General features: G+C 38.4%; 1 protein-coding gene across 5 annotated transcripts in view; it reads left to right on the forward strand.

Moving 5' to 3' along the window:
- The window catches only part of LOC131427902 (RB1-inducible coiled-coil protein 1), a 54,076-nt gene that overhangs the window by 11,802 nt on the left and 29,694 nt on the right, over window positions 1–12,580 (forward strand). For all 5 annotated transcript variants that reach the window (XM_058591477.1, XM_058591476.1, XM_058591478.1 and 2 more), the window contains exons 2-8: window positions 3,551–4,157; window positions 4,232–4,431; window positions 10,844–11,132; window positions 11,196–11,661; window positions 11,735–12,024; window positions 12,088–12,274; window positions 12,334–12,526. In XM_058591477.1, the coding sequence (XP_058447460.1) occupies window positions 4,090–4,157; window positions 4,232–4,431; window positions 10,844–11,132; window positions 11,196–11,661; window positions 11,735–12,024; window positions 12,088–12,274; window positions 12,334–12,526 (1,693 nt within the window). In that variant the 5' untranslated portion in view covers window positions 3,551–4,089. The remainder of the gene's footprint in view (window positions 1–3,550; window positions 4,158–4,231; window positions 4,432–10,843; window positions 11,133–11,195; window positions 11,662–11,734; window positions 12,025–12,087; window positions 12,275–12,333; window positions 12,527–12,580) is intronic.

The raw sequence follows: 12,580 nt of genomic DNA on the forward strand, positions 1-12,580 counted from the left end.
GCCGCGGTCAACATTTAAATGAAATTATCTTCAAAAAGTGAATGTCATGTACCAATCTAACGTTTAAAATAAAGAACCGATGAGATTTTGCAAATTTTATGCGTTTTATTGTTTAAAAAAGTTCTCAAGCTCTTAAAAAATCACCCTATATATGAGCTGATATACCAGGTTTGAAGCAATAGAATGGTGGCTTGTATTTTAATTGATTATGAAAAGAAACATTTTACTGCTACACTATTCAACTAATCTGGTTTGAACAGTACGTGTTTTTATAGCGTATCTACTTTCAAGTCTTTTTATGCGGTGCAAAAAAAATCGCTTAAAAATACAGCAGAGTTTCGAACATTCGCATTAAAAAACTGCATAACTTGGAAAGTTCGCATAAAAAACCGCATAAATTCAAAAATTTACATAAAATACAGCATAATTTTGGAAATTCGCCCGAAAAATCGCATAACTTCGAAATTTTACTTAAATAACCACATAACTTAGAAAATTCTCATAAAAACAACCCATAACTTTGAAAACTCGCATAAAAAACACATAACTTTGAAAATTCGAATAGAAACCCGTATAATTTTAAAAGTTTTCATAAAAAGAATCGCATAACCTTAAAAATTCGCATAAAAAAACCCATAACTTCAATAATTTTCAAAGAACCGCATAATTTTGAAAATTTGCATAAAAAACACATAATTTTGAAAATTCGCATAAAACTCGCATAACTGATTGAAAAAGTCGCATAACCTTGAAAATTTGCATAGAAAAAAAAGCAGAACTTCAAAAATGTTCATAAAAAACGCATAATTTTGAAAATTTGTATAAAAAACGCATAACTTTGAAAGTTTACATAAACACTTTTATTAATCCACCTAGTAGCGTAATGATGCCTTTCTTATATTACTTATATTTCCAAAAAATATCACTAGAAAATTCTGTCACGAATCTTATTTTTTCAATCTTGAATAAAATAAGAAACTTTCTTTGGGTATGAACTAACATAACCTTTTCAATTTGTAGACAGTTATATCAAGTTGATAAGAATTTTTCTTTATTTTGCATCTTCATACAAAATGATTAGAAACACTTTACCCCATAGATCTGGAACCGGAAGTGGCACCCTGATGAAACATAACAGCAACCTATGGTACTATAGAAACTTTTATTTGAGCCTAAGTTTGTGGAAATCGATCAAATGATGATCACTTAAAAATTTGAGTGAGTCTCGTTGCAGAGTTTTTGACCACTATTGAATTTTTATTCTATGAGTGACATTATTTGTCACACACTCACACACATACACACACTGATATTGCTCAGCTCGATGAACTGTGTCGAATGGTATAGAACATTTAGCCCTCCGGACCAATTTTCACTAGTCAATTTTTCAAGTTTTGCATCGTCATTTTGAAAGGCGATTTATATGTTTTGACACTCATCGCCCTATAATTCTGGAACCGGAAGTCGGATCTGGATGAAATTGCCAAACATATTTTAGGACAATGACAGCTTAAATTTGAATCACACACACATTCAAATAGAAGCGGATTTCTTTCAGTTGACTGGAAAATTCTATTCTGTGAAAAGATTTTGGGGTTTGGCTAAAAGCCGTTTTCGTGCTATGGGCACATCATTGTTTTTAATATTCTTTACGTTTCGTCTTCGACTTGTCAGTGCAGAACAGTTCAAATTAAACAGCTCAATTAGAACCACTAAGCAGGCATAAAGCAAAGACATAATATTAACAAGATATCCAGCTCTCACATTTCACGAACAAATCATTGACAACATCCTTTTTAGCGAGCATGGCACCCTCAAGCGAGTCCGCATCGAACCTCGTACATAGAAGTAGGGGAGAGAAATGTCAAATACGTGCACGCCAAAATAGCAGCACTGCGCGCCCATACAATTTACATCATATGTTGAATGTGATGCCGTGCGATGGCGTTGCTGGACTGAAGATTGATTTCGCTGACAGGGTCCGCATAAAGTTAACGTTTTTGCGAAACACAAATATATTCAAATTGCACTAAGTAGTTCAATTTGAACTGCTCTGCACTGACAAGTCGAAGACGAAACGTAAAGAATAGATAAAAATTAACTTTACGAAACTGTCTTTATTTTGAATAAGTATAGTAGTAAAATAGTTTCTAATTCATTTAGTGCTTTTAAATAGTCAAAAGACAACGAAATCGCTTCTATGAAAATCGTTTAATTTCCATGAAAAGCGGAGAAAACTTTCCCAAAAATGTGTCTGAATGTAATCCTTGTAGCCCAAATATGGTTTATTTGAAAAAGTTTATCATGTCGTCGAATTGTTTTTCGAAATAATTGTGAAAGATAACAAAACTACTCGAAGTTATTTTTGAAAACTTTTGAAAAATCCTCCGAATTTTCCAACCATTTTCGCCATGCAGATAGATAAATGTTTTCCAAATGTATTGGTAAAATTTTCTATTTTTTCATAGAAAATTTCCTGGTACTTGGATGATGGCCTTAACAATAGAGGCTTGTGAAGTACGTCAAACTTTGGGATTCCTTTAACCGAAATAACGGCAAATGTTTATAACGATTTTGGCATCATGTAATATATTGCGATTCTGTTGTTTCTATACTTTATCTTGCCATCAGAACAAACGTAGCGACAATTATTTAGGTCAGCGATAAAACCCTTATCAGTTCAACCATAAATAGATTCTGCTGACCGAATGCCGTCCGTTCAATTATCGCAATGGAATAGATCTGATATTTTTTGCAAGCTATGCGCGTAAAAACATCTACGCATAAGAAGAGAAGGCATCTAATAAAGCCTCTCGGCGGCCCATTTACCACTTTGAACCCTTTGAAATTTTGAAATTTACTCATGTTGCACCATGTTGCACTTTGAAATCTACTCATGTTGCACCATCGGTAATCATTCTGATCGGCCTGTAGCCTGATGCTCCAGCAGGATTGAACAAAGAATAACAAAACCGCCAGTCACAGCGCATTTTGTCTGAGTTATGAGTGAACCTGCGCTGCCTGGTGTCTTGCCGTCCCGCACGTCGCGAGCAAAAACAAAAAAAAAATATATTGCGGCTGTGAAGCATATGATTTTTGTTGTCTGCGATGCGGAATGAAATCATCATCATCATCATCATCATCATCATCAGCGTGGGGCCACAAAGTCCGCGGACAGGTGATTGACGTCTCAGAAGCCCCGCAAACAGCGAGCCGTATGAGCTTACAGGAAATAGCCGCCAACGAGGTCGAACGGAGTGTCTGGCTCGGGAGTTTTGTTTGCGGAACAGAGGAAGTACGTTTATCTAGTGGCACGTAGGCGTGAGGGTGTTGATCGAGCGCCCGTAGCACCGATAAACTTCGAAAATAGGTCTCCTAGGATGCTTTTTCGGATGTAAAATATGATGTAATGTTTTGGTCTATTTGTTGAAAACATTTATTCGCATATGCTATTGATTTCTTGTTTTCGAGCAGGTGAAACATTGCATTTCGAGGGGGTTTTTCAACATTATGCCAGCAGTGAGTAATGCATTTTGTTTTTCTTTTTCAGGTACCACAAAGCACCAATATATGTAGGCGAAAAAGCCTGCAAAAATACTACTACATTCGTGTGCTTCTCAATGGCTGCTTTGTACATATAGTGATAATGTACGTCCTATAGCAGAAAGTGAGAATTAGGAAACCAGTAAGGATTAACATTCACCAAAAAGGAAGAGGAATAGATAGCACTGATTGCACGGTAAACTACGTCGAGCCCCTTTTAAGTTCACTACTTCCATTGTTCACTAGTGCTATTCACCGGATGGAAGATAAGCGTGTTAACCTCAATCTGCATTAGGGTCTCTAGAAGTGGCCCAGTGGCATCCTACCTAGCGAAAACGCCTAGTAAGAATAAATGTACGCAAGTGTATTTTATCTGCGTACGGTGTAACGACAACTTCGACGGTCATCATCTACGAGCGACCGGTGCGTTTCCAACGCCTTCAATGCCTCAATACGCTTAGCGGTAGTTTCTGCTAGTTGAAGGCCTATTGACCGATCTGTGCCACTGTTTTGGGACTGAATCCGGAGTGAACCCAAACCGCTAAAATGTTGTACGTATTCCACGTCGATATCGGGCGCATGCTGACGTTCGAGATGAGCAAAGCTCTAGAGAAGTACGTTGTTAAAAAAAAGTGCGTTTTTTTTCTTCAAAAAACTAACACGGTTTCCTGTTTGTATCTTGTTGCAGTGTACGCTCGCTCAAAGAAACAATTGAACGGCATCATGGCATACCACGTCAAAGTGTTGTACTGCTCGTCAGTGGCGGTGAGATACTGCTGGACGACAACCGAGTGTGCAACTATCCGGCCGGCACGGACACTAACCCGATTTACATGTTTAGTACGGATGCCAAAAATCAACCGCAACCGTGGCCAAGTATAGAGGCTGGTGAGTGTACTGTTGCCAGATTTTTATATCTTAGCTCCATTTGATGTTACGGTTTCTGTTATGGATTCTCGAACAACGCATCGAAGATTTTCGATTTGTATGAAATATATAAATCAATCCTTTAGGTGCTCCATTTATTAATTATTTAGGGATCCACTCACTATCAATGAAACAAAATCTAGTTTATCACGAAACTATTCGTAAGTTAGTGGACGAAATTCGTTTTTAGCTATCCAAGAGGCGCTCCATTTAAATGCAATTTGCAAAGTCAGTTCTCTAAAATCGTACATTTAGTGGTTCTTCATTACGAATTAACTTCTGTGCAAAGCACATATAACATTCATTTTTGTCACATCTCATCTTCGACTCATCAGAGCATTAGCGGTTTTAATTGAACTGACATTGGCAGTTCAGCTCAAACCGCTTAGCAGATACAGTTTTAGACAATTGAGCCACAATTTTGGATTACTAATGTCAGGCTGAATCGAAGACGAAAATGTGAAGGCTGTCAATGGATTTAAATGATTTTTTTGTACAAAACTGTTGCTTTGTTACCGTGGCACTCTAAATGCTCATTTTCTATTGACGACCAGTTCACGTCTGAGACATCAGAAAATCTATTTAGGCAAAGTAAATTTTGGGGTTGTGTTGGACTGCTAGCATGGCAATTAAATTCGAACTGCTAATAAGGACTGTACTCAAAAAAAGCAACAGACAAAAATGATCACAACAATTCATTTTAAGCCGGATATTGTTGAAACATTCAGGAAATAAACACACACATATTAATTAGCTATATTTCTTGCATGGTTGATTGTTTCCTAGGTAAATTCCTAGGGTAAATGGCCGCACTTTTCATCGACTCTTTCTTCAAATTCTTGTCATTTTGAAAAATCTTCCCTGTTTGCTGAAGTTTTAATTTAATAATCACCCAGAACTTTGGCGAATTTGCCTCCATTGGTTTAAGAACATCAACGTTAGCTTGACACCTTCGTGGGACCGAAAGAAGGGCAGCAGGTGCTTCTGGAGGCATTCTTTTTTAAAATTTGGCTCTAGATGGTGCCGAATTTGGGTGTGCGTCATTTGGCCGAAATTTGTTTGGCATAACTTTTGTTAGGCATAAATCTGTTTGGCATAATGTCGGAAGCGGCGGCCCCGCACACAAACAATCCCGGTCTATTTAAAGCTAGGAGCTATCGCTTGGCCTCGCATTAGAAGGACGCAAGGCGGCGAGGCCACCTTTTTACTTTATTTTCTAGTTGTTATACCACAACGAGGTAACGCAGTCCGAGTCGTCCAATCACTAATCGAAAAACCTGCAATTCAAGTGTTTTCGGCCGTTATGCATTTCAGCCTTTTAAAGTACTCTCAGAACAAATCGAATTTGAAAACCGACCTTCTTCTTTCAAAACATCTCCGGGACACCCAGGCGGTCCTTGTCCTTGTCCCCTCCTTCAAGCAGGGTATGTGGTTGGTGCTCACTTTAATGCAGGGTGGTAAGTGACCGAAAATATCGGGAAAACCGGGAAAAAATCGGGAATTTAGTTTCACCGGGAAAATCGGGAGTTTTAGTGAAAACTCGGGAAAAATGTTACTAGCTCAAATATGAGTAACAGCATCATGATTTTTTTTGACGTGAAAACGTATTAATTTTACTATGGGACGCCTTTCCAAAATTAACCCTTTGGAAGAGTGATAAGTTTTTAATCGTCAACATCTTTTGTAGTATCCAACGTATTAGGATAATTTTTGCTGCATGCCAACGGAAATGTGATCAGCAATTTATTATGATTTTCAGTTATATGACACAACCAAAATCAAAGCTTTCTGAAATGTATGGTGTCAAACAGTGTCAGAGGAAAACTTATGAAGTGTGTTTACCTTTCTTTTTTTTTTGAAATAATAAGGAACATTTCGTTTCTGCCTTATATACTGAGTAAGGATAAAAGATTACATTACATTGTGTATATTGGTTTGGTGACTTCAGGATACGCAAGTAGTGTTAGATACTTTCTTAGTGTCAGTAGGATCGTAGTTAAAGCCATGCAATGATTCTGTACGCTATGAACCGGCTGCGAAATCTGTTCAAACAGAAAGGTTAAACTTCACAAAACGGATGTAATGCCAAGACTTTGCTTTTTGTGAGATACTTTTAAATTAGCGTAATTTTTTCATATTCACGTCAATCCGATTATGTCTCTGACTTTACCTACCCGCACTTTTTCATAAAGTGGAACATGTCTCGTCCAATGATTTTTAAGATTTTTAAGGCAGTTTTAAACCAATCAGGAAGCATCAGAGCTTTCAAGTGTCAGATTTCAACCAAAAGTTAAAATTAACCGCGAAATGGTTCACAGCCTTAGTTGTTATCAATAACAGCACAATGAAAGCTCATTTGGAGAAATAAGGATAATTTGGACGCTTCTGTTGGATTTTTATTAAGTTTTAGACAATAGGACTCACAAAATTGGAGAAGTTATCGACTTTGATCTTATCCACCGTTTGCAAGGAGTTTTTGAGTTCCTTTTTTAAGAGCTGAGACTGGTTTCTGAGGACCAGTATTGAATCTTAGGCTGTGAACCATCGTAGCAGCCGAATCGTTTTTTATTAATCTTAGAAATATGTACACCTAAGAGCAAATTCAGCAGCTAGAAGTTCTATATGGAATATCTATAATAGAGCAGAAACTGGAATAAACGTATCCCCAGCAAGCCGTTCTAGTTTATTTATTCGACCAGTTCTTCTGTCAAATTTAAAACTGGTCTACGATGCCGTTCTATTTTTTGTGTATTTGAAACACGAGTAAAACACTGCTGGAGCTGCCAGTTTTGCTTGTTATAAAATCCAGATTTAAATTTTGTAACTGACATAAATTATGCATCTAGAACTAAAACACTCCTGAACATGCCCTAATGATTTTAAAATGAATTTTATTACATGAGAATTCAATTTTTTGGTCTATTAAGACGTAGTTAATAATTAGTTTTATGATTTCCATCACAATAAGACAATTCATCTGAGGTTCACAGCCAGCAAGCGTTCATTGAACAGCAAGCGAATTATCAAAATTTAAACAGCGTATGTCCATATGACAATTTGTTTTACAATGGCCGAAGCCCTGGCATAATTTATGTTTATAACTTTCCCACCGAACTGAGATTTCCACTTTCACTTCCGGAAACAACGAAAATAGCTTATTTTTATCTCGAAAAAAAAAACAGAAAAGAGAAAGTTTCATTTTAACACTGGGTATGCCACCGAGCGCACTTCTTCTCAGTGTCGAATAGACAGCATTTGAATGTGTGATTGTAGTTAAAGAAGCTGGTGTGGCTCTCTTCGCATAAACCGCTCTCACGCGCTCTCGCCTAAATACACCCAAGTGACCACTGCTGCGTGCTAGTGAACGAACACTTCTGTGATTTAATTTTTAAATTTATAGAAGGTAGCGTTGGCCTTGCTGTGACAATCTTTTTCGCAGCAAGGAAAAACTTAAATTTGACGATAAATTATATTTTTTCTGTGCCTTTCGCTTCTCTTATGAGAACCGTAAACCAGAGTGTTCACCGGCATGGACACTTCGGTGAAAATATCTGCATCCACCTCAGAGAGTTTTAGAGCTCTGCTCTAGCGATTTAGTGTGATCCAGTGCTAGAGGTGAAAGAAAATTTTGAGAGGATCTTCTCTCAACAAAAAGTAGATTCTCGGTATCACCTTTTCTCCGATGAATTTGATCAGTTTGTTTTAACGGACTTCGCCGCTGATTCTTTACTTACAAAACCATTGCATGGCTAGTGTGACGATCCTACTGACACTAAGAATCCTTCCAGGTCAGGGTTCTAACATACAACCACTGACTTGTGAAGACCAGTTTCCTATGCAATGGAAATTAGTTATCTTCATTTAGTTATATGTTCAATCAACCGACACAATGTGGTCCTAATAAGTGCGGTAAAACTTCATTTCAATCGAATATTATTAGATGAAAATGAAATTCATGCCCGTCGACTGTCAACAAATTCCTTCTCATTAATTTTACGTTTTTAGCTGAGGCTCTCAGAATTCATCGTCAATTGAATAAACGTACCTAGTCACTTGAAGTTTTGCTTGCTCAGTTTGTAGTGCAAATTAGTCTACCTGTTCCATTGTATTCCTTGTCTTCACTGTGGGTAGTGAGCAAGTGCGAATAAACATCAACTCGATGACACAAAACTCTCTCCGACCATAATGATAAATAGAGGGTGGCGGCGATGTTGCTCGAATATCAAAAATGCAACGAACGCCAATGATCATCGTTCGCTTCCCTTCGCCTTTGTTCGATAATCGCTCTGATATTCGTTCGATGATCACTCCGTATATTCGAGTGCGAACGAAGCCGACGCTGCTTCGTTGCTCGCATGAATATCTATTCTTTGCAGAATGACTTAACGCGAATGTGGAACAAATATTCATGCAGCGATCATCGTTTAAACCTAACTCACGACAAGCAAATTAAGACGTTTTCCTCTGCATTAGTACTCTGTATTAGTCTTATGTGTGTGTTATGAACTATATCCAGCACTCCCCCATTGCTGCTACCTCACGGAATATGATGAATTTATTAGGTCTCTACGATGATTGCTTATTCATTTTGACCTTTCTCTATTTCGTGTAGTGAATAGTTCAACGTTATTCGAGATGGGTGTAAGTAATAAAAGGATATCCGCGCCGAAGGTGGATGACTGAATTAGTTACACGAAGCATATGTGCAACATTGGGTGATGGTTCTCATTTGAGTCTTCAATTATCACCAGTAAGTTGAAATCGATCATTTCGACTGTTTGAAATGTATTGAGATGCGTTTCGAAATATTAAAAATGACAACTGAAAGAGGAAACAACTATTTTTTGTTTAGTTTGTAATTGATATTTCAGTTATCATGACTAGTTTACCTCTCATCCATTATCTTGAACCAATTTGAATGTTTACATGAACCTCACTTGAAGGCCGCTCTCTCATTGAATTGTAAGAGATATTTTGTTACTTGAAGAGATAAACTGACGCTGGTTAAACTGAGTTGCAGTAGAAAGATAAACGAATGAAGGACGGGATGATGTCCCTTCGCTGCGACAGCGAAGATAGTGTGTTAGAACGTAAAGTTTACTGCAGTAGAGTGATCGTCAGTGTGTGTACATTCGATTTCAATTGAATTGAATGAAATTTCACAGCACTGGTCCTGATCATTATTATAATATACACAAAATTAGCGTGTATTCTATTGCGTAACAGATTAAAATCAAAAGCAGATGACAAACGATTAAATGATCTCTGAAGACCAATAGCAGAACTGTTTGCATCGTAAGTCGGACATTGATATGGATTTCCTTGAGCAAAGCGGAGTAGTCAGTCCTATCCCATGCCATATAGTATTCGTCGTATTTGAGGTGTGTCTGGACCAATTAGTAACCCGAGATTTGAAGATTGGCGCGAATCCAATCATACGTTAGTAAACCACGATAAAAGCTTCAAAATACTTTTCGAATTTGTAAATCGTTTTTATTCCTTGCAATCTTAACAGCTCGTTACGATTACAAAGAATAGAAGTGATTTCCAAATTCGAATAGTATTTCGGAGGATTCATCATTAGTACATCGACATAACGTTAACCCGAGATAGCGGTTAAATGCACTGATACTGATCGTACAAGTCAGTACTTGTATGTTTGAACCCGACCTGGAAGGGATGCTTAGTGTCTTAGATGATTAGGATCGGCTGCGAAGTCTGTGAAAACAGAAGGTCAAATTCCACAAAAGGGATGTAATACCAAGGCTAGGTTTTTTACATCGACGTGCGTCAATTATCTCGGAGTTTTCCTAGATGCACAGCTAACATTCAAACACAAAACCAACTGAATTACAGTTAAAGCTTCTCGTTTATTGCAATTTGTTATGACAACGGCTAAGAAGTTAGGCTATTCACTCGTTCAATTTAGAATCCTCTCTACCTTAGTGGCTTTCATAGAATCAAGAAGAAGATTTCGGTTTCCTTCTTGGCCGACAACCTTAGAATTATTCGCATCCACTATTGAGCTATGAAATCCCCAGACTGTCAAACGGCGTACGAGAGTTTAATTGACAATGCTTCGATTCTACCGATACTGAAAATCTTCCCAGTTTGAGGCTTGATCATACGATAACTGGCTTTCGACTCTAGTACCTTAGATTCGGAATCACCAACACCTTGTAAACACCATACCCTAATACTGCAAAAGTCAATCAAGGTCTTAGAAGGCTCGATTTCTAAATGTATGAAATTGTTTACAAAGATTTAAAAGATTGAATATGAGTCTGTTTAGAGGATTGTATATATGTATGATCCATAGTCTATAGTTTATCCATAATCCACCGAAAATATAACACTTTTTTTCCTCTTCCAGACAATGATCTGAAACTGCAGGTGGACAAGTGCCTCGAGCTACCGGCTGCGTACAGTACGGTTGTGAGCCGATCCCAATTAGCCCAGCAAATTTGTGAAATGGCCAAGGAGGAAGCTAAAACCTGCGATACGTTGGTGCACGAACAGCACCTGCAGCAACAAGGTTGGGCAGCTGTGGTTGCCAACATGGAGGATGTGGTGGCCGAATTCCAGGAACGGGTTACCGATTTTTATCGTCGATATGACGAACATCGACAACATTACAAAGAGAATGTGGCAATTTTATCCGAGTAATTTGACTAGCTACATAGCTCTTGTTGAAATTTATTACCTATTATCATCTGCCATTGTAGATTTGACAAGGATCTGAAACAGCTGTCCGAGGTTCCAATTCTTTCGACGCTAATGAAAAATGCTGATTCACGTCCATTCGGTGCTTTCGATGAAGTCTACGCTGACGCTAGCAATGCGATCACAAGCTCATCTACCACCAGCAGTAAAACTGCTAGCAATCATGATCCAACGAGTACTAGTGCTGGGAGCGAAACCAGTGGAGTCCCGGAGAAATCTCCTTTAGTATCACCCGAAGAAAACGTTTCGAAAGAGTTGGAAAATGAGGCGCCTACTGAAGAAACCAAACTATCGGAGAAAGATAAGGCAAAGTGTATTTCGCTACTGGACTGGATCTCCGCTTCTGAAGGACAGCGTACATTAAAACGTATGGCAGATGAATGTCTCCGCGGGATGGAGCAATTCGAGAATGCCACCATGGCGCAACTCAAGGAAAACATCGTTAAGGCGGTAGAATTGTCTCAAAGAGTGAGTATCATATTTCAGTCGGAGTCCAGACTAGATATTTTAGTAACTTGCTTCGCATTTTTTTGCTATGTAGGAAGATATGAAAGAAATCAAAGGCCTAGAGGCACGTCTTTGTGGATTGGAGCGATTGATGTTTGATGCAAAAAAGATCGTGCAGGATCAGAACGAGCTTGCTCAATCATTCCAGCAGAACCAAAACCAAGCAAACAGGCTGGGTGACACGTCAATTTTGCCGGATCTTTGTTTGTATCACCGTAAACAGCTGATGTTGATGCAGGAAAACCACAATCTTTTGCGTGATATACGGCGTCGTTGTGCCAAGGCAAAGGAAGAACTGGGTAGCAACCTCTCTCATCGATTACGGTAAGTTAACCAAGGCTAACAAAAAGGTGTAGCAGAATTTTTCACGTAATATTTTTCGATCAGGTATATCATTCACGTCGAAACAAGAGTGTATGAAATTGACAATAGTCTGCTGTTTTATCACACTGGTTTGAAGCGTCTGCAAAAGCATCTGGGAATAATCGAGCAAATTCACATGGCTCCCTGTATGTACGTAAGTGCCGTGACTGAAGTGGTTCGTCGTAGAATATTCTCAAATTCTTTTCTAAGAGTAAGTTGAATGTTGTGCGTTTCTTTCGCAACCATGTGACATATAATGTTCGTTTTCAGTGGGCTTCCGAATTAGCGTGCCGACTTCTGACAATCCACAACGAGGAAGTCATGCGACGGCACGAGTTTACCTCGCAATTTGAGGGCCACTTTCTTAGCACTCTTTTCCCTGGTATGGACGACATGCCGCCATCGTACGCTATCCAGGCCCCACCTACTTTTGATTCTAGTCTACCGAGGTTGAACAAACAAGGTAAGCTAATTTCATTTTATATACAAACCAATTTGATCGACTATTTTTCTTGTT

The sequence above is a fragment of the Malaya genurostris genome, chromosome 2, assembly GCF_030247185.1.
Source record: "Malaya genurostris strain Urasoe2022 chromosome 2, Malgen_1.1, whole genome shotgun sequence".
NCBI classification, from domain to species: Eukaryota; Metazoa; Arthropoda; class Insecta; order Diptera; family Culicidae; genus Malaya; species Malaya genurostris.